We start from the raw sequence: 20,223 nt of genomic DNA, 5'->3' as shown, positions 1-20,223 counted from the left end.
TAGGATTTGAACTTGTTTCCACACAATCAAAATCTCAAAAAGTTAGGTTGATCACTCCTAACATGCATCTAAGCATAGAACTGAATATAATCACATTAACTACGATAATTGATAAGAAAACAGAGATTACAAACTTCAATCACTTAACAATTGTGAAATTTAGCTCATTTGGATCATGAAGTATCTAAATAAAATCTCATAAGAGCAACAATGAAGGAAGAAAAAGAAGAGAGGCAGCTTAGGATTCTATTTCTCATAATTCACAAATAAACCAAAATTCCATACAACAAGCTCTTTAAACAGAATTGAGATTACATTAAGTTTTTGTGCCTCAAAATTTTTGCTGCATCAAAACTACACTTATGAACTAAAGACTTTGCACTTGGTCTTTATGCCTCTAAACCTTATTCGTTGGAGTGAGTTTCTGTTAACTCCACGGTCTTTAGCCTTGCAAAATCATTGTGGCGAGGCTCAACTTTGTTGTAACGAATCTTCATTATTTCCAACTAATCAAGGGTTATGTTTTGTTGTGGTGAAAATACATCTCGCTATGGCGAGATCATCTCTACAACTCTTCAATCTTTGATGATCAAAATCTACTCTTGTAACATCCAAATTTACAAAAAAAAAAACATAAAAAACTATCATTTTAAGTTTCTACCACTACTTTATACAATTTATTAACAAAATCCACAATTATGAACAATTTTTCTAAATGAAAGTTAAGATAATTGCCCATACCGTGAAAAACAATTATCAATGCGTTGTTGCCTTCTTCTTTCTATTGTGACATTCTCTTCTCTTTGAGAGCGAGACACACCTTTACTAATCAGATATTGTTGATGCCACCATGGATGAGGGAGGGACGACAAAGGAGGTCCTACGATCTCGACTCCCATAAGTGGGCTTGGGTGGTGTGGCAGTGTTAGGTGGGGGATTGTCATACAAAGAAGGAAAAGAGGTGGAGATAGAAACATTATATTGTTTTAATAATGTTAGTCTAAATTCACGAAAAAGGAAACATTAATGCATTTTTAAAAATTTGAGGAGCTAATTGGAGTTTTTTTGAAACATGAGACCCAATTGAACACTTTAATAAAACTTGAGGACCAAATTGAGTATTGAGCCTGAATAATATATAACAATAGAGAAATTTTGAGATTATTACTTATTATAGGTTTTGAAGGAACTCCTCAATGACAATATTAGTAGTAGTTCCATTGTTACTAAACTCAAATTAATCCAATTGGTTCAATTGAAAATTAGATAAAAAGTGATTTTGACTCATGTAACTTGGTTCAAAATCATATCAAAGCAAACAAAATTGCTGACTCAAATTGATTTAAAATAGCCAAGTCACACATTATTGTCTATGAATCAGGTTGTTTTTACATTTTTTGAATGCGGATAAATGTTTGTCCGATCAACACATGGTTTCAATAACTTAAACACTTTTCTTGCATGTTTTATGGGAGGAGGCACTACAAGCTTAACTCGCAAGAGATATGCATGGTTAGGGATGAGCATTTCAACAAGCATAAAACTTAATAAACATTCAACAATCTCATTTATTCGAGAAGATTGTGATAGTGAAGAACCCTTCAAAGATTATTTTATCCTAGTTTCATCGTCATGGCATGATATAATGTGAAAATGGTATTGATAAGCTATGGAAGTTTCATCGACGTATTGTATTAAAACCCTCTTGTTGAGCTTGAGCGTCCCTTCTGACTTGCTCCAATCGCTTAGTGGTGTTACAACACAAACACACACACAACTTTAATGTTACTTATACTACTTCATGCGATTCAACTATTGACTCATGAGTTCGACCAATAACCCATTAATCCAATACCACAATCGAGTCAATAATTGATCCTATTCTTATAACTTCGTCCCTATGCCTATGGCTTAGGAGTTAGGACTTAAAGGGCTATGAAACCTTCTAAATTTGTGTTGAATACTTAATCCAAAAATCAACCCAATATCCTTATTCTTATGGCTTTGGGCTAGAGAGGTTGTAGACCTTTTCAATTTTAGATTGAGCATTTTATCATAACCTACCCCAAAGTTACTATGCTTATGGTTCACACTTGAAGGATTATGGACCCTCTTGGATGTAAGCCAAGTACCTTGCCCATAACTCAACCCCACAACCCCACACATGAGCTATGACCTAACCTCACTATTCAAACAAGAGTCATGGGTTCCTTTTAGGCCTTATTGGGTTGGAACAATTACGGTTATATTTATATATGATGCCTTTGAAAGAGAGAAAAGGCTATGAAAAAAATATAGATAATAATGCCTTTTTTTTAATGATTAAAAAGAAAATGAAAAATACTTATTTTAAATATTATTTTTCAGTTTATTTATTTATTATTCAACTTGAATTTCAAACCTTCTCTCTCTCCCTAAACACACTATCAATCACACGATGCTACGACCCAATAATGCAAACAAAAGAAAAAGGGTTGTATGGATAAAAAATAGTATAAACAAGGTGAAAATTATATTAAAAAGTTGTGAAAGCAACCAAAAAATTAACAAACATCTCAAAATCAATTGAAAAATTACTTGTGAGACTCATTTTTAATATGATTTTCATCATATTTAGATTTATGTTCTTTTTGGTCAAAAAATTAATTGGATTACATAATTTCATATAACTTATGTTTGGTTTAAGAAAAAATAGGAGGAAAGAAAAAAAAAACGCATATAACAAATCATTTTTTGTTTGGCTGAAGAGAAAAAAAGAAAAAAAAGACAAAGTTGACCTCTATAAACAAAATTTGAAAATTTTATTTTCTTCAATTTTGTTTCTATTCAAATTTTAAATTTGTCTTTCCTTCCTTGTTTTCTTTCCTTCCGACCAAAATTAATAAAAAAATGTTTAAAATTGTGCTCCAAAATAAATAAATAATAATTAGTATATTGAAAAGAAAAAAAATGTATTATAAAACACATTCCTTAAAGAATAGTATTTTAAAGCTTTTAATAAATAAAGGATGAAATGAAAGTAAAGTTAAGACAGACGTGAGTAATTTAGCCAATAATCATTTACATCTAGTTATCAAATAGTAGTAAATCAGAATAGTTGTTACGGTTAAATACCTTAAATAAAACAGAGTGTAGGGTATCTTATCATCTTTAAAGGAAGCTGTTTGCACTTAACAGTAGCGAAACATAAACACAAGTAATAACTGAGTCTGTGTGATACGTGATGCCTAATGTGAACGAGCTTTAAACAGAGCAAAACTCGAGAATTCTTTCTCTATTAAATAAATAAATAAATACCACGCCGACATCTGCGACTTCTGAATTTTCACGAAATTCCCTAGTAAAATGCAGCGTACTACTCTTCCCTTTGGTTTTAGCGGGAGAAAAACCAATGCGCGTTCAACAACAAAATAAATAAAACCAAAAATGACACCGTTGGAAAACCTTGACAATAAAAAAATAAAATAAAATTCATCATAGAAGTGTGAGGAGCTTGATAAATTGGTTTTAAAAAATAAAACATTCAAATTTACCACCTATATATATATATAATAAAAGTGTGACAAATTAATTAAATAAATAACATAATAATAAATTGATAGTTTAATATCAATGATCTTAAAAATTATAACTCATTATCAAATTAATTTTTAAATATTACAATAATTAAATTTATATTTTCTAATTTTCAAAAACTTGATCACCAAGTCATGTTTCTCTTCATAGATGAATGCTACTATTTAAAAAAAAAAAAAAGAAGCAAACTACAATGTCACCATCTTAATTTCCGATTTCAGAAAAGACCTATTTTTTTTTTTCCATATTCACCCTCGTCGAATCGTCGATTTCAATCCCCTGTTTTTCGCTGTTAGTGTCAGAACTAGATTCAGATTCAGATTCAGATGTCCTGAAGCGCCCTCACACATGGCCACGACAACAAGGTCACCGAATCGTTCCTCCGAGGACGCCGCCGATCCCACGCCGTTCCTCGGCACTTCTTCCGACGAATCCACCTCCGGCCGCCGCCTCCTCCGCCGCCCGAGTCTCCGCGAGGCTGCGCGCTTCCTGCGCCAGGCCAGCGGCCGCCGCCTCATGCGCGAGCCGTCCATGGTGGTGCGGGAGGCGGCGGCGGAGCAGCTCGAGGAGAGGCAGAGCGATTGGGCCTATTCCAAGCCCGTCGTCGTCTTGGACATTCTCTGGAACTTCGCCTTCGTCGCGGCCGCCGCAACCGTCTTCATTCTCAGCCGCAACGAGAATCCCAACATGCCTCTCAGGCTGTGGATTGTAGGCTACGCTCTGCAGTGCGTTCTTCACGTCGCGTGCGTCTGCGTCGAGTACCAGCGCCGCCTACGCCGCCGCGAACAGTCCAACGCCGCCGCTATCGCGGGTGGCGGCAGCGGAGATTTGGGTCCGCCTTCGATGGACGGCTCTGGACACTACGTGTCGTTGGCGCAGTTCGACGACGATGGTATAAGGTGAATTTCTGAAGTCTGAACCATAAACGACGCTGCGTTTTCACTTTGAATTTAAATTGTGTTTATTACGATGGCGCTGGACTAAAACGAATTGAGTTTGCTTTATGTGGTTTGAGTGAATTTGAGGAGCCTGCATGCTGATGTAATTAAAACTTAGGAGCCCGTTGAACTAATTGAAGTTTCATGACTTCCGCGGTTTTTTAACTGTATTGTTCGGATGTGCATGTGAAATTGTTGGGTAGTGCTTTGAGTGCCATTAAGGGAGAAAGAAGTAGCTGTGTTAATTAAAAACTCTAGCAAACCTTCAGTTCATATTTCAGAGAACCCTCGTGGGAATTTTAGGTTTTTCAGTTGTTTTGTTAAAAAAAAAAATTGTCTGTTCAAAATATGTCAAAGACTTTGGGCCTTGATTTTCAATTTTTTTAATCCTTTTAGTTCTTCTGATCTCTAAAATCTCTCTCTAATTGCTTTGAGTGACTGAAAGTGATGTTTTAAGTTGTAACTTAACTTTGATTGTAGGAAGAGATTATATAGGCTTTCTCATCTGATAATTGGCTGAATTGTCAGATACTAGAGTTATTTTTATTCAATCTCTCCAAGCACGGGAGTAGATTTATAGGTTTATTTTCTGATAGATTAGTAACACTTGATCTTTGAACCACAACAACATGATGACTGAGTGTAGAAATGTAAAATGCTGGATGATCCGGGGAAAATGCTTTATTTCCCATTTTCCCTGATTTAATTCCAAAATGGTTATATATGGGCTCGTTTGTTACAGTTTTTTTTGTCCATAAAAAATGATATTTTAAAAGTTTTCCATGCGTTTGTTTCAGCTATTCAAAACAATCAAAAGCTAAGGGTTGAAACAATAATACAATATGTCCAATATTTATTAGCATGGAAAATTAGTAAATATCAATTATTGATTCGTTCACCATTCTATCTTTAATGTTATAGGTTTTTATGTTTGTTTTTTTGCCAAGCAGTATGGCAAAGCATTTGGAATCAGCCAACACAATGTTTTCGTTTATTTGGTGGGTTGTTGGATTCTATTGGGTGTCAGCTGATAGTGAATCTTTGGTCCGAGATTCTCCCCTGCTCTACTGGTCTGTTCTCTCTCTTTCTCTTGCTCTCAACCTGACATGTGCATGTGCAACTTGTTCATATATCTTTTATTATATGTATTTGTAATTTATTTTCTTTTTGGGAAACCTACGGTTATTTTAGTTGATTATGTTTAACAAATTCTACTTGCCTTGCAGGTTATGTATAGCCTTCCTGGGTTTTGATGTTTTCTTTGTCGTTTTCTGTATGGCACTAGCATGCATCGTTGGTATTGCTGTTTGCTGTTGTCTTCCATGTATCATTGCACTCCTGTATGCAGTTGCAGACCAGGTACATGTACTTCATGGTGTCATTACTGGTTCTTGTTTGAGTTGGTATGGATGTACGGATCTAGTGGCTCAAGTGTTTATTTCCTTAAATTAGGCTCTACTTAGCACCATTTGCCGAGTCTAAAAGAAAATTGGTAAAGTTTATGGATCCAAATATTATAAACTTCGTACCCCATTGCCCAGAGGCTCTTCGCTATGCAAAGGTATGGGGGAGGGATGTTGTACGCAGCCTTACCCTTGCATATGCAAAGAGGTTGTTTCCGGATTCGAACCCATGACCAACAAGTCACCAAGGCACAACTTTACCGCTGGATCCAAATATTATGAATTTTTTTAATTAACGAGTCTAAATGAAATGGAAGCATGAAATTAGAATGAATATATAATTGCTGTTTGGCATAGAGAGATCCATATGCTAGTTTCTAGGATCTATTTTTGTAGATTGGATGGGTTTGGGTGTGAAGGAAACATTGTCTTGCACCAGCAAAATTAAATATGTGAATCCTAAATTTACATTTTTATTGCTTGTTGTGGTTTGACTTTATGAATGGAATGATCGTGAAGGTTGAAGATTGATATATTGTGTCTTCTATTACGTCAGTCATATGAATTGTTACAAAGGAAGTATTACATTTACATTTGCTCTACTGTTTAAGGTGAATAACCCAAACCATAATAATTTGAGCTTGATAATGCTCTTTTGACTTGTTGTGGGAACTAGCACCTGTAACAAACCAGAAGCACTGATTGTCTTCATTGTTTCTCTTGCTTGACTTTCTACACACTAATTTTTGTCTCTTTTACTAACCTTTGCCTTCTTTTTGAAGAAAAGAAAAGAATCAGTCTTTTGAATTATAGGATAAAAGGAAATGCTTTGCTATCATAAAATACACTGGGTAACTATTGGAGGAATTTGACTAGTCCTGCTGTGTGGCTTATGAAAATGGTATTGTTTCTTGGTTGTGAATTAATGCTTAATACATATAGTATGAGAAAAATTATGATGAAGTCTGTGAAACTTGTTAAGCAAAAGAAAAATTGACTTTTGATGATGTGCAAGTAATTTTGAGACATTTGCATATGTATGATATGAAAGGTGGCTTGACCAACTGTGATGAGTAAAAGGTAAAGTTCTTTAGGTTGCTTTGTTGGGAGTACCTTGGAGAATGGGGACTGTTAATGAATGTGTCTCTTAGATATTTTAGGTTGGAGATGAGGTGAATTATAACATGATATACTTATGATGAAATATGATATGTCCTATATTGTTTTGTTTTGGGATAACTTATTTTATCCTGAGAATTGTGTGCTTCATTCAGGTTGACATTGTTGACTTTCTATGCGAGGAGTAAAGTTTGTCATATATGATTTGCTTTCCTACAACTTGGTGCATTGTGAATGTATTACTGGTTATTGAGTGTTTCTGTGAACATGATGGCATTGTCTTGTAGCTGAAGAGTATTTATTTGTGAGATAATCATTGTAGTCTATTAATTGTACTGTTCCGTGCCTTAATGTCTCTTTCTCATTTGTTGGGTATCTAAAAAAAGCAGGAAGGGGCATCAAAAGAAGACATTGAGCAGTTGTCAAAATTCAAGTTCCAAAGAACTGAAACTAATGAGAAACTTGCTGGGAATACACAAGGAGCTGCTGGAGGAATAATGATTGAATGCGATGCTGATTCTCCCATTGAACATGTTCTTTCTGATGAGGATGCGGTATGCTGTACATTTTTTGCTATGTGTTGGCTTGGCCTTTATCTCCCTTGTCCTGGTGTTCTTTATGCTCTGTCGGTCACTAGATATTATTTCAATATATTTTCTGGCTTGGCTTTTATTGTTATAAACCACAGCACAGAGTTGTGTTTTGAACACATTCTCACGTTGGAGAATGCATTATGTATATATCTTGGTGTGATTGGCCTTCTATCTTCCTTTTTTTTGGCCTTTCTTCTCAATCAAATTTTACACCAGAAGGAATTTGATAAAATGGTTCAAGAAAATGAGAGATAATTTTGATAGGATAACTTGATTGTTTGAAAAAACTGATTGCATCCTCTGTTCTGCTAATCTGAAAAATTTGTCGGTTGCAAACTGTAGGAATGTTGCATCTGCCTTTCTGCTTATGATGACGGGGTTGAACTTAGACAACTTCCTTGTGGCCACCATTTTCACTGTGCCTGTGTGGACAAATGGCTGCATATCAATGCTACATGCCCCCTCTGCAAGTACAACATCTTGAAAAGTACCAGTCATGCTCAAGACGAAGTGTAGTCAGAATAGCTCCTAGCAGCCATGTTGGGGAAATTGCATTTCTTTTGGTTTACAGTATAATAGGCACAACTTGTTAATATAATTCAATGCAGGCCTTTATTGTAGTTGCTACTGCTGCATATCGTTTATCTCATAGTGATAGTTGTTTTGATTATTCTTCGTTATGGTGGCTTCTTAATGGTTGTGTACATCTGCTCATTGTATACCGTAAATAATTATCTTGAGGAAAATTGGTTGACGTTTTTTTTATCTTTGTCATCATTATTGTTCTTTGAGAGTATACTGTCTTTTATAACCCCCCCGAGTATGTCTCGGTGTACAGTTTGAGTATGGTCAATTGAATCTGCCTCCCTGTTTGTCACCGTTAGCGAGTTTCTGAATTCACATTGAGGCTGTTAACAGTGTTGGTTATTTACCACTAGCTCGATTGGTTTCTGATTCTAGAGCTGAAGAATGAGACCAAAATAGTCAGTGACTCAGTGGCTAACAGCTGAGTCCGAGGAAGAACTGGATGTTTATGGTCATTAAAAGTTGACAGCTCCTGTTTTTGCTGAATCACATGACAGTTTAGAAGTTCTCATTATGGTTTTGCGTTCATCTGGTATGGGTGGCGTGATTATAGTTTTATATCTTCCAAATGTAGTTCATTCAACTTGAAGCCATCCATGTCTCTTGCACGAACTTTCTGAAAATAATTCAAAGGATTTTGGGCTTTATCATCAGTTTTGAATGTTACCGAGAACAATGATGAGTGGTTATATGCCTATTACGAGTCTCAAAATAACTACATGTTCGGTTCAGTTTATTTTTTGAGAAAAAAGTTATTTATTTTTGTTAGCTTGAGTGTTTTGAAAGAATAATAATTATGTTTAAATATACCCTTAATGATAGTTTGAAAAAACAATCTTGTATACTATATAATGATATATGTATTTTTTTTTTTACTTAAGTCCCGTGATTGTTCTTTCTCACATGTTGAAATTCTGATGCATTATCTGTTGCTTTGTTGTTCATCTCCATTTAGTATCCGTTTTAAGTTATATAAAAGATGGAACTTTTCTTAGTTCTGGTGTGTTATTGTCTGAGATTGTATGATGATCCGAGACATTCCTGCGTTTTCCATAAAAAACTTGGGTGTGATGATGTTGTCAGAGTCAGGTTTGATCTCCCGTCAAGCCATCTTATCCTCTTCCACAACTCAGGTAGATGCACCTCCATTTTTTAACGATAGTATCTTCCTGGTGGTAATTAAACCAGTCTTTAGTCAGTTGCATAGCGTGTTTGGTTTCACAATTTGAATGTTATATATATATATATATATATATATATATATATATATATATATATATATATATATATATATATATATATAAGGAAAAAGTTATAACTTTCAGGTCCAAAACATGAATTTTTCCTTCTTAACGAATTTTCAAACATACTAGCATATGATTTGACCATTTGAGTAATTTCCTATAAGTTAAAGAGTAAGAAATAAGAATTCTTTAAAACAGATTAACTGTGATGGAGAAATCGTTTAGCCACAAAAACCAAGCATGGATGACAGTATCAACAACTGGTAAATGTAAACCACCCAAATGATCAGGAATCCCGAGTACATATACCGATATTACATCTAAACCAGTAATAAGTGGTTTTTTCTATGATTGTGTTAAAAGTTTTATTCAATCTACAAAGTACGCCAGGATATTTCACTGTTAAACTGAGAGTTCATGATACAGGTTAAGACATTGCAGTTCAAATTTTGTCTGAGTATCAGACATGTATTCATTCTCACTCAGCCATTGACCTGAGAAGAAGCAGTGGAGGTGCCAAAAGATTTCGTTCTCACCAAGAGGCAAGTGATTCTTGAAGGATTGGAGTGAGTGCTATGAAGACAACAGACTAAGAAGTCAGGCCTGTGAAGACCAAGATGTAGCCTGTCCTTTCCCAGCACCAATGCAGAAGCATCAAGCAGAACATGCCAGTAGTTCCTATGAGCCTCTGAGACCCAATGATTTGTCCCGTTCACGTCTGCTTCATAAGCAAATAAACCTTTCAGGCTGACCTTACACTTTCTCCTAAAATTTTGGCTAAGCTGAGACCCTCTTATCCTCAAATCCAGCCAAGTCTTGGGTGCCAGAATCACCTTGGACTCCTTAAAAGAAGCAAATTCCCTGATATAGTCTTTCTCTTCACCAAGAATTGTCATGTAGTAGTTTCCCTTAACGAAAGGGTAGCTTTCCCCCACCAACATCATTGCATCCTTGTAGCTTGGAGTGAAGAGAACCAGATATTCATCATCAGGCAACCCACAATGCTTCAAAACCTTGTTTTGGGCTTGGATTTCAGGGATTGAGATGAAACTTCCTGGAAAGGAGGACTTTTTGTTGAGAATATCTAGTAGTCTTGATGGCTCCAATTGAGTCTTATCCATTTCAGGGAGATTACTGCCAAACAAAGGTTCTCTAAAGGTCCCTCTTGGCGATTTCTTCCTGTCATCTGATAAGGGTTCTGAAGGCTCCTCATTGATAATAAAGCTAGACATGTCTATACCATTCCCATCCCCTTCAATTAGGCCGGCATATTCAGGGTACTTTGCCAAGACATACTGTTCAACATATTCCATTTCTTTCTGTGTTATTGGACCTGACCATCTAATGTCAATATCACGGATCGTTGATATGGCTTCTGCTATGATATGAGGAGGAATCACCACATGTGGTTTCTGTTTTGGTACCAATTAAGTCCATTGGTTAAGTTTCAATGGAACAGAAAAAAATCATGTGTCTATACAAGAAACAAGGAAACTGAGTTTGCTAGTTACCTTTATAACCAAACTGTTTGACTTGGTGTTCTCTGCTATTAGTTTGTGTATAGGTCCTAAAGGAACATTCTTAATGTCCTTGGCTTCATCTTCCACCATTTCTTGATATGTTACCTGATATAGGTATAGAATTATTCAAGCTTTGTCAGTAGAAATAAAACCAACAAGTAGCAAGAAGCATAAAATGAATAATATAGCCTTGAATTTTGATCACTTTACCCCAGATCCTCCCTCCTTGCCGTTTGTTCCCATAGCAATATTTGTCTTTAGTCTTCACTACTTCGATTTCTTCCCCTAGCAAAATTGGACCAACAAATACCCATAAACAGCCAGAATCCAATCTAATTGAAAACCTGCTTAAGGTAGGGAATCATGCTAATTAGAATGGGGGTACCATGGACAAAAAAGAAGAATTAGGGGGGAAAATATGAAGAAAACAAGCATATGTGAAAAGAGGACCTGGTCCAGCCAAACTTACTAAAATGACATTTCTTGTTGAAGAAGTGAATCCAATGATCAAATATTAAACAAATTAAAAGAAAATGATTAAGCCGACAAAGACAATAGCAACCCTCTAGGATAGTAGGTGATGATGAACTGGTGGCATCTTCTATTGCTATAAGCATGTTTGCTAAGTATTCTCCCGTATTGTAAATTTGTACCTATTATTGGTTTTCACACTAGGCCTTAAAATTTCAACCTTGCTTTGATTCCCAACTCCATTAATTGAGGTAAATGTTATGAGTGAGAGTTTTTAGGTGAGGCTTTCCAATGGCAACGGCATCACCATTTTTGTTTATTGGTTTTGGTACACTAACGTCACTCTGGGAATTTTATATTTTGGATGGAAAATGACCATTTGACAATAATGGGGGAATGTCAACAAAGCCATGGCCTCATCTCATGTGTGATTCCAAGGAAACTGTGTGACGGAATCTTTTTGCTAAGCGTTATATCAGAGTTACTGTTATAATTTTCCTTAATTACTGGGAAAGTTGGTTGATTAACTACTTGAAAGAGACTCTTTAGTAATTTTCAGCGACTGCTAAAGATGAAATCCCGGCAAAAAAACCTGAACGGAATTGACTGGGAAAGAAATTTGGTCTAAAACTCCATGCATGATGCAATGAACTTCAACATAAAACTAAGGGTCTTCCTAAATAGTTAGTTAAGAAATTAAAAGAAGAAAATATTTAGTGAGAAAATCACGAGAGAGAGTAAAAAAAAGTCATGACAGTGTAATTTTATATATTCTAATAATTCTTTTTTTTCTTTTCTTTTTAGTTCCTTAACCAATGTGCTGGTTACATTCTTGTCCAAATCTAATTCAGATTCCATAAATTTAATTCAACCGTAAATCCATTGTTACTATTTAAAGAGTTGTCTAAAACTGATACTTACACTGAAATTAGTATACCGTAAAAAATGTGTCACTTTGGTTCTTGTAAAAAATATTCACTTGTAGCATACCATATTTTAGTGGATTGGGGTAATTTTTCTACGGCATGTACATTCCCATAATGGTGATGTTGCATGCTTGCTATGAATGAAAAAACCATTTAACTTATAAGAAATATATAAAATCATATGAAAAAGTGTTGTTTTGGGCGATAAGACCACATTTTGGTAATAATCTATCTTGTATAATAAATTAGTCTTAAAAGTGAATTAATTTATAGCGCACTCTTTCACCAAAGCAAGGATTCTTAGTTGGAATATTTTCCTACTTTAAATTTTTATTTACATTTGTTCATGTCTGGGTCCAAAAGGCCCTTAAGCCGAGGTTCTAGAGTCGTCACAAAATCTTAGAATGTGTGTACTTAGGATGAGAAGAGAGAGATCATCCTTATTTATGGAATCTAACTGAGATCTAATATTAGATATCCAACTGTTCCACTATTTTGATTGGTTAGAGTAAACTTTGGTGATACAATCTTAGTTAGATAGTTCACATCTCACCAAGCATTGAGTATTTAAGTGAGTGCTTAAACGTATATGTATGAATTAACCTTGATGGGACTATGTCGGTTGCACAATCCAACATTTAATATACACAATTCACTGTTGGTTTTTCTCTTTATTAATTATGAATAAATTTACTAAGACAATTCTTGAGTTTTACAACATTTGGTGGCAAAATAACTTCTCGACGTGATATGGGTTACATACTATAACAAGTCAGCTTAAAAAACAGATTCAATTTGAGTTTCTAGAATGTGATTCAAATCCAATAAAAACCTCAAATTTTCAGATGCTTTTGTGAATTAAGAAAATATTAATTTGTTCCATTACAAAAAAATAATAATTTATTACTCCTCACAAAACAATATTTAGAACTTGAATCTTCTAAAAAAGAATGTTTATTCAAATATCCTATAGGATGTTTTAGTACTTGTAACTAAAATAACATGTTTCAAAATATAATTTTGTGAGAAGTAACGTATTGTTACTTTTACTTGAACCTTCCTTGGATAGATTGCGTATAAAATAGTAAACACATTCTACCTCCTGTCTTCTCTTCTTTTTTTTTTTTTTTTTAAAGAAACAAATGACTTGTTTCTTATAAAAATAATCAAAGGTGGTAGTAGTATTATATAAGACTACAATCTCATAGAAATTATTTTAGACACTTCTCCAAAGGAAAGTCAACAATGTTATGATTTTTTTTTCTATACAAGTGTTATGATTTTCTGATATGAAAAACCAACGCTTCTATAATAGAGGTGCATAATAATCAATTGAAAATTGGAAGGAGAGATTATTAAAATATTCCCCGGTCTCGCGCTAAATGTTGCGCACACAATCCACAAATAAGGCTTTTTTTTTTCCGGCAAAGTAATATGTTATTGTTAGGGGTATGTTCGTCCTCCTCAGTAGTGTTTCTCACTCCATAATAGACCACTGACAATCTTTCTAAATTATTAAAAAACAGAAAAACTTCCACACCAATATATATATATATATATATATATATATCGATTTTTACTAAGTCAGACAGAGGGGATTTGGCCGTTTATAATGCCAACTTCTATATTTAATAAAACTAAACAAACAGGCATAAACATAAAACAAATGAGTGAATGACTATGTGCAATTGCATAATTCAATGAATGGGAAATTTGAGATTCCAGATTGGAAATGACTTACCCGCTGCTGTAGGTAAACTGCTCAAATGTTTATTCCATGTTGGACTTTTTAGTTCTTTTCTTTTTTGAAGAAAATTTACCAATAAATTGTTTAGGATGTAGTATAGTTACTAATAATAAGAAATTTAAATAGTTTGCTGTCGGTTACTAGGCTCAAACGTTGGTGCTGTACCCAAAAAGAATTTAGAAAATGCCATAATTCTTGTTGGAGGACACAAATTACAAAATGTTCGGGCTATATTATATTAGTCTACAGTACTATATTTTAGGATTTTCCACGAAGCTTACCTTGAAAAGGACTATAAAGAGAATTTTGGCCATCATTTCTTTAGAAATTTTATTATATTAGCACCCTTTGTTTTCTACAAGATGCTATATATTTATTCCGTGTGTACCACCTTGAATTTGAGAATTAACATGATTTCTCACATCTTGGATTGATAACAACACAGACTTCAACTACTCGTTGTATTAAGTGCTCATATTAAGTATTTGTTCCCTAGACATAACAAGCTGTTTTATGATATGAAACTTTGTTATTCTCTTTTCTTCTTCTGCCTTCTTTTTAAGCAGAAGTCCAAAAGAGGTACGATGTACTACTCGGCTTATTGAAGCAAGTTTGCCACTTCATATTGACTAGTTGAGTTAGTTGAAACAAGATGTTCTTCATTTGATATGAACCCCTAGCCCATTTTCCCATGGAAACCTTAGCTAGTTGAGCATTCAGTTTGCAAGTGAAAAATCTAACACCAGAAAGGGGAAATGTAAAATAATAACCAATCATTGCTCACTATCACAAATCTCAAATCATAACATATGAAAGGACAAAGACTCTTGAGTCATATGGGGTGAAATTTAAAAGAGACCCACCAACAACCCGCCAGCCATATTAAAGCTTACTCAAGATCACCAAACAAGCATCCAAAAAGAAAATTTGACCACAAACCAAACTTAAGGACGCATGTCAGCGCCCAGACAAATGATTCAATTGAAAACATTTTTCCTAAATGCGACACATGGAGCTAAATTTCTTGAGCTTAACCTTCAACCGCAACAATAAGGTAGCTGCCAGCAGCTGGATGAAAAGAAAGGTGACACACTGACACTTATAATAGAAGCAAAGGCATCCCTTCCTCCCTACTCAACAAGATGCAAAGCACCACATAAGATCAGTTATTATCACCAAAAAATATCACAACACTATGAGAGGGATGTAATGTAATAGCAGTTTGCTCAAAGGAGAGAGTAAAGGAGCATTAAAAAAAATAGATTAAGATGCCCCCAGATGTGCTTCATTTTCGTCCTCTCCTATCACCTCTTGTTCAATTTTCTCCTTCACTCAATCTCGGGCGCTAGAAAATCAACCTTGTGTTAAAAAATATTGGCAAGGAATGAAAGGGATGAATCTCACCAAAAAGAAACTCATCCCTATCCTTGTTTTGATCCTTTCAGTCATATCAATCCTCAGACTTCTGAGCCTCAATGTCAAGACTTTGCCTTTTTCGGCTAGGATATCTGTTTTGTCCCCAGCTCCTCAACACAATTGTTCTCAACCTTTGTCCACCTGCAACAAAACTGCATCACATGCACCTGAATCCTCAGATCAGCCTATAAATACTCCCAACATCACCACCACCCTGACTGAGAAAGAATTCAAAGTTCTTTCTGATCTCATTGCTCTTAAATCCCCATGCAACCTCCTCATATTTGGCTTTCAACCCCAGTACCTTATCCTCTCTTCCATGAATGCAGCTGGTAGCACCATCTTTCTCGACGAAGACCCTGATAAAATAAGCAAGGTAAGAAAAATCTCCAACAACACTCAAATATACAAACTTGAGTATAACATGCCAGCAAAAGCAGGTTACAAACTTCTCAAGAACGCAAGGCTGAACCCAGCGACATGTGTACCAAATCCTAGATTCCTTCAAAAATCAAAATGCAAGCTTGCATTGAAAAACTTGCCATCGCAAGTGTATGAGAAGAAATGGGATGTCATGGTGGTAGATGGTCCCAATGGGGATTCACCAGAGTCACCAGGAAGGATGGGGTCCATTTACACTGCTAGTGTACTAGCTAGATCTGGAAATACTTCAGATGTAGTAGTACATGATGTAGATCGTATGATAGAAAAATGGTTTTCATGGGAGTTCTTGTGTGATGGGAATTTGTTGTATTCTAAAGGGAAGTTATGGCATTTCAGAATCAAAGTTCACTCAAATTCCACAAGATTCTGCCCTGCTGAGGAAGGTAGTACTATAGGGAAATAGTATTAATTTTTTTTGTTATAAAGATGATATACAAACAGAAACAGAAACCACTAATCAATTAGCATTTTTCACCCTAAACGTGCCACTGGATAAACTATATTTCAGTTTCAATGCCCTGACTATCTAGAAGAGGCGAGCCTATACAATTACAGTGGCTCACATGATACAAAGTGTGAGGCAAAATTCTTTTCAGATGAAAAGAGATCACTTCCTCCAAGGTGACTGATAAGTGTTGGTAACTTGGCATATCTATTGCTTTTACAAAATAAGAATTATTATGAAAAAATACATGAATCATTTATCAACAAAACAGTGAAATTAGATTTAAGTAACTTGTTGGGAATATTGCAGTATTTTATATACTACTATAGACAGTGTTGCGCCCAGTGGAAAATATAAACGTGTTGCAAAGCAATGTCTACGTAAGATTGTCAATAGAACCCCAGACTGAAAATCACGCTGAAACACTCAGTTATTGCACAAAATTTTGTGCTGATCAGCCATAATAAAAGTTGCAGCAGCCACAATATGTCGCTTTAAGTAATGACATTTTGCACTAACATTTTCAGTAAGAATATAAGAGGTTCAGGTGGGACTCTGCATACTAATATGCAACACAGAGTCAAGGACCATAAGATAGAAAATGCATCATGTTCACCACCACACTCAACCTTCTTTGAGCTACCTATCCATGAGCGATTCAGAAAAAAGTTAAAAGTATTTTGCATATAAGCACAAATGCCATGTTGCCACTTAATACATAATTACGTATTCACTTAGCACCTTCAAAGCTTTATATTATAGGAATATATGGAAGCAAAAACAATAACCAAAAGAGAGGGGGGGAGGAGTAATGTTGGAAAATAGAGTGCGAGTAATGAAGTTCCATATTGGTCTAAACTCCAAAATGGGTTGAGAGGACCACAGGTAAAAGATTCACAGACTCCTTGTGTTAAAGTTTTGGCTGTGGTGTCAAACCCTCAATTAGATCTGTTGTTTAACCCATTAATAGATGTCTCCTATACTTTTGAGCTCCTTTTGACCTCCAAACAAGACCGTGTAAGATTTAGTCTGAAAAGGCGTATAGGATTATAAAACACTACAGATCATGCATCATGTATAAGCCACACCAAAAAAAATACATCATGTATAAGTAACTTTATCATCTATGACTGTGTTGATCTAGATTGGCTTGAGGAATTAAGCTTTCTCTCCTATTCTCAAAGTAGTAATGTGATTCTCAATAGATAAAACTCGTGGTTAGAAATGGAGGACATAGCCTCTATGCTCTCTATATATTATATAGACATCCAACTCTAACAAACTTCCCTCCTTACAATCTGATCTACACTAATAGCTACTACACCAGCCAAACAACGATGGAGTAGACTTACCATCATCACTGACCTGGTAAATTCATACAAACGCAACACTAAATCATATAATGTTGGAATAACACATTTGATAGATACAATACAAGAAAAGAGAAAAAAACCAGAAAATATCAAAGAAAGTAAAAACAGAGATATAAAAGTACAAGAATACATTTTTAAGATGAAAAGTATGATCATCAAGACATGCAATTATATAACTAAAAATTAGGCAAACCTTCAGATCCAATGATCTTGCAACCAAACCAATCATAAAGGTAACAAAATATCAAAATTTAACAAAAAGACCCACAGGAAAAGGACCATATGGAATTGCCCACAAATGACTGCAGAGACTTACATTCAGATTTTGATGATTAACAGTTAGTGTTATACCCACTATCACAAACACAAACAGAAAAAGACAAGCTAGGAACTTACCCCTTTATTAGTGGAGTAAAGGGTAACCATTACTTTATTGCCTTCAGTACAACGGAGAGAATGGCTTCTCATGGCAACTGAAAGCACACGGAAGATAAGTCCCAGTTTTAAGAAATCCCATTTGGAGGATAACTTTAAAGAATAAATGGAATTTACAATAGACAGGATATGCATGCATACATATCAGAAAATTCTTGTTATTACATCAAAGCATGCTTCCAAAGTGATGGACATTGATATCCAGTTATCTGTATAGTTTTGTATAAGGCGATTATAATAGGCAATGATACCAATGAAGGACAGGATTTTGCAGAATGGGAATAAACATTTAGGAATCCATGAATATTGCCATGGTTGAGAGTAAGTTGCAGAATTTTACTTGAAAAAAAGACTATAAACAGAATAGTATAACAAATTAATTAAGTCAATCTAAATGAAACTAGAATTAATTAAGTCAAATTTAAGATAAAATTCTGACATCATTTAGATAAAAAAAATCAAATAAAATAAATAATAGTTAAATAAAAAATTAAAATTATTCAAATTAAAATACTCAAATTTTTCGCAAGATCAAAATCTAGTGAATATATTAAGATAGATAATGAGTTTTTTTTTCACTGTCAAGAGTAATGTGATTAAGGATGAGAGTTTGTAACATTTCATTCCATTTTTCGTAAACTAATTTAAAAAGGATTGTTATTTTAAAAAATGATAATTTTTTTTATAATCAAATAAGTAAGGAGAAATAACTTTATTAATTAAAATAATGGTTTGAGAGAAAATAAAAAAGAGTATTTTATTTAGGTCAGGATGCTTCTCTTTCTCTGAATTTCGTTTTCCCCTCTCCTCCTCCCAAAACTCTTTCTTTTTCCCGCATACTACCAAACTTATCTTAAAAAAATGATAATCTCGGATTCATTTACCTTTGGATCGTCATTAAATTTGAGCACCATGGTCGGAACTCATTTCCAAACATTCTCACCATTGGGAATTACGAAAAGATGTCGAAACTGAGAGAAAAATTCTTTTTATCGCAACTTTTTATTTTCCCGCAAAAATCCAAAATTGTCTCAGTAAAACTACAATCTTGGACTCGTTAACCGTTGGATTGTCGTGAAATTTTGATGTGTGGTTCACGATTCAATTCCTCACACCTTCAACGTTGAGATTTGTGAAATAATATTCATGGAGAAAGAAAACTGAATCGCACGAAGACAATATAAAATGGAGACTTCAATCGCTTCTCCTTCTCTCTTACGTTTGGAAACCCTATCAGAGCAGTCGAAGGAAAAAGTGGAGGAATCTCAGGAAACCGCTAGAGATGCCGCTATTGCTGTCACAATGCACACGTGAGCCCTAGAGATAAGGATGAGTTATTCACAATTGGGAATTAGTGAGAACATGTGTAGTGATCCTTAGAGTATCAATTGGAATGAGTTTTTGGGTGTTTCTCCAATTTTTTATTTTATCCTTATAACTATAACAGTGAATTATATGTGTTTGATGAACCAATGATGTCCTAACGAGAAATTACTGTGAAATTAATGTGTTCTTGTGTTGAGTGTGAACCCTTAAAAAAATTGAGTTCTTTTTATTAGCGTGAATTATATTCTAAATAATATTATCCAATGACTTATTTTATACAAATTATTATCTTGTTCTAATTTTTCCACGACGATTAATAAATTAAAGGAAGTTTTAAGGTTAATGCCTAGTGATAATTTCTTTTGATGTAATATTAAATTAATTGTTATAAAAGCTCTTTTGATTAAAAACAATGTAGCTTGATTTACTATATATGTGTGTGTGTGTGTTTTGTGTCATGCAAATATGATTACTGTGTGATGTGTATATGAATTATGAGGTGTAATAAATTATTATAATAACATTATAATATTATTATGAAGATTGAGTAGTACAAAGTGGAATGTGTCAATTTGCTAGATACATGTAAACATGAGATAATTGATTATGACATTATGAGATATTAAATTGTGGGCATGATATTTGGTTGTGAATAAGTGTGT

General features: G+C 34.5%; 3 protein-coding genes across 5 annotated transcripts; 2 read left to right on the top strand and 1 right to left on the bottom strand.

Annotated features, from left to right (window-relative positions):
* The first annotated feature begins 3,757 nt into the window (after nucleotides 1-3,757).
* Nucleotides 3,758-8,403, top strand: LOC114412066 (E3 ubiquitin-protein ligase At1g12760-like). Its single transcript, XM_028375835.1, has 5 exons — nucleotides 3,758-4,475; nucleotides 5,465-5,584; nucleotides 5,741-5,873; nucleotides 7,426-7,590; nucleotides 7,972-8,403. The coding sequence occupies exons 1-5, from the start codon at nucleotides 3,925-3,927 to the stop codon at nucleotides 8,143-8,145; spliced, it is 1,143 nt and encodes a 380-aa protein (XP_028231636.1). The 5' UTR covers nucleotides 3,758-3,924; the 3' UTR covers nucleotides 8,146-8,403.
* A 1,243-nt stretch (nucleotides 8,404-9,646) lies between these two features.
* On the bottom strand, nucleotides 9,647-11,613 carry LOC114412064. Of its 3 annotated transcripts, none has more exons than XM_028375833.1 (4): nucleotides 11,429-11,613; nucleotides 11,189-11,322; nucleotides 10,970-11,083; nucleotides 9,647-10,870 (listed from the first exon to the last, which is right to left on the bottom strand). In XM_028375833.1, exons 2-4 carry the CDS (start codon nucleotides 11,219-11,221, stop codon nucleotides 9,941-9,943), a joined length of 1,077 nt encoding a protein of 358 aa, XP_028231634.1. In that variant the 5' UTR covers nucleotides 11,222-11,322; nucleotides 11,429-11,613; the 3' UTR covers nucleotides 9,647-9,940. The 3 variants fall into 3 exon arrangements, with proteins under 3 accessions (XP_028231634.1, XP_028231633.1, XP_028231635.1); XM_028375832.1 differs by having other exon boundaries at nucleotides 11,448-11,613; XM_028375834.1 differs by having other exon boundaries at nucleotides 11,189-11,263; nucleotides 11,448-11,613.
* A 3,893-nt stretch (nucleotides 11,614-15,506) lies between these two features.
* Nucleotides 15,507-16,385, top strand: LOC114413806 (glucuronoxylan 4-O-methyltransferase 2-like). The gene has a single exon (XM_028378336.1). It carries the CDS (start codon nucleotides 15,507-15,509, stop codon nucleotides 16,383-16,385), a length of 879 nt encoding a protein of 292 aa, XP_028234137.1.
* The last annotated feature ends 3,838 nt before the right edge of the window (nucleotides 16,386-20,223 follow it).

This window comes from Glycine soja, chromosome 5, assembly GCF_004193775.1.
Source record: "Glycine soja cultivar W05 chromosome 5, ASM419377v2, whole genome shotgun sequence".
NCBI classification, from domain to species: Eukaryota; Viridiplantae; Streptophyta; class Magnoliopsida; order Fabales; family Fabaceae; genus Glycine; species Glycine soja.
Note: the sequence above shows the minus strand (reverse complement) of the source record. Positions and strands in the feature narration are given on the sequence as shown.

Bases quoted from the DNA above. Each gene is read 5' to 3' on its own strand.
- LOC114412066 (XM_028375835.1), top strand. From the start codon at position 3,925: ATGGCCACGACAACAAGGTCACCGAATCGTTCCTCCGAGGACGCCGCC. The intron at 5,874-7,425 runs GTACATGTACTT...TAAAAAAAGCAG, and splicing joins TGTATGCAGTTGCAGACCAG to GAAGGGGCATCAAAAGAAGA. The intron at 7,591-7,971 runs GTATGCTGTACA...TGCAAACTGTAG, and splicing joins TTCTTTCTGATGAGGATGCG to GAATGTTGCATCTGCCTTTC.
- LOC114412064 (XM_028375833.1), bottom strand. From the start codon at position 11,221: ATGGGAACAAACGGCAAGGAGGGAGGATCTGGG. The intron at 11,084-11,188 runs GTAAAGTGATCA...TACCTATATCAG, and splicing joins GCAAGGAGGGAGGATCTGGG to GTAACATATCAAGAAATGGT. The intron at 10,871-10,969 runs GTAACTAGCAAA...GTACCAAAACAG, and splicing joins CAAACAGTTTGGTTATAAAG to AAACCACATGTGGTGATTCC.
- LOC114413806 (XM_028378336.1), top strand. From the start codon at position 15,507: ATGAAAGGGATGAATCTCACCAAAAAGAAACTCATCCCTATCCTTGTT.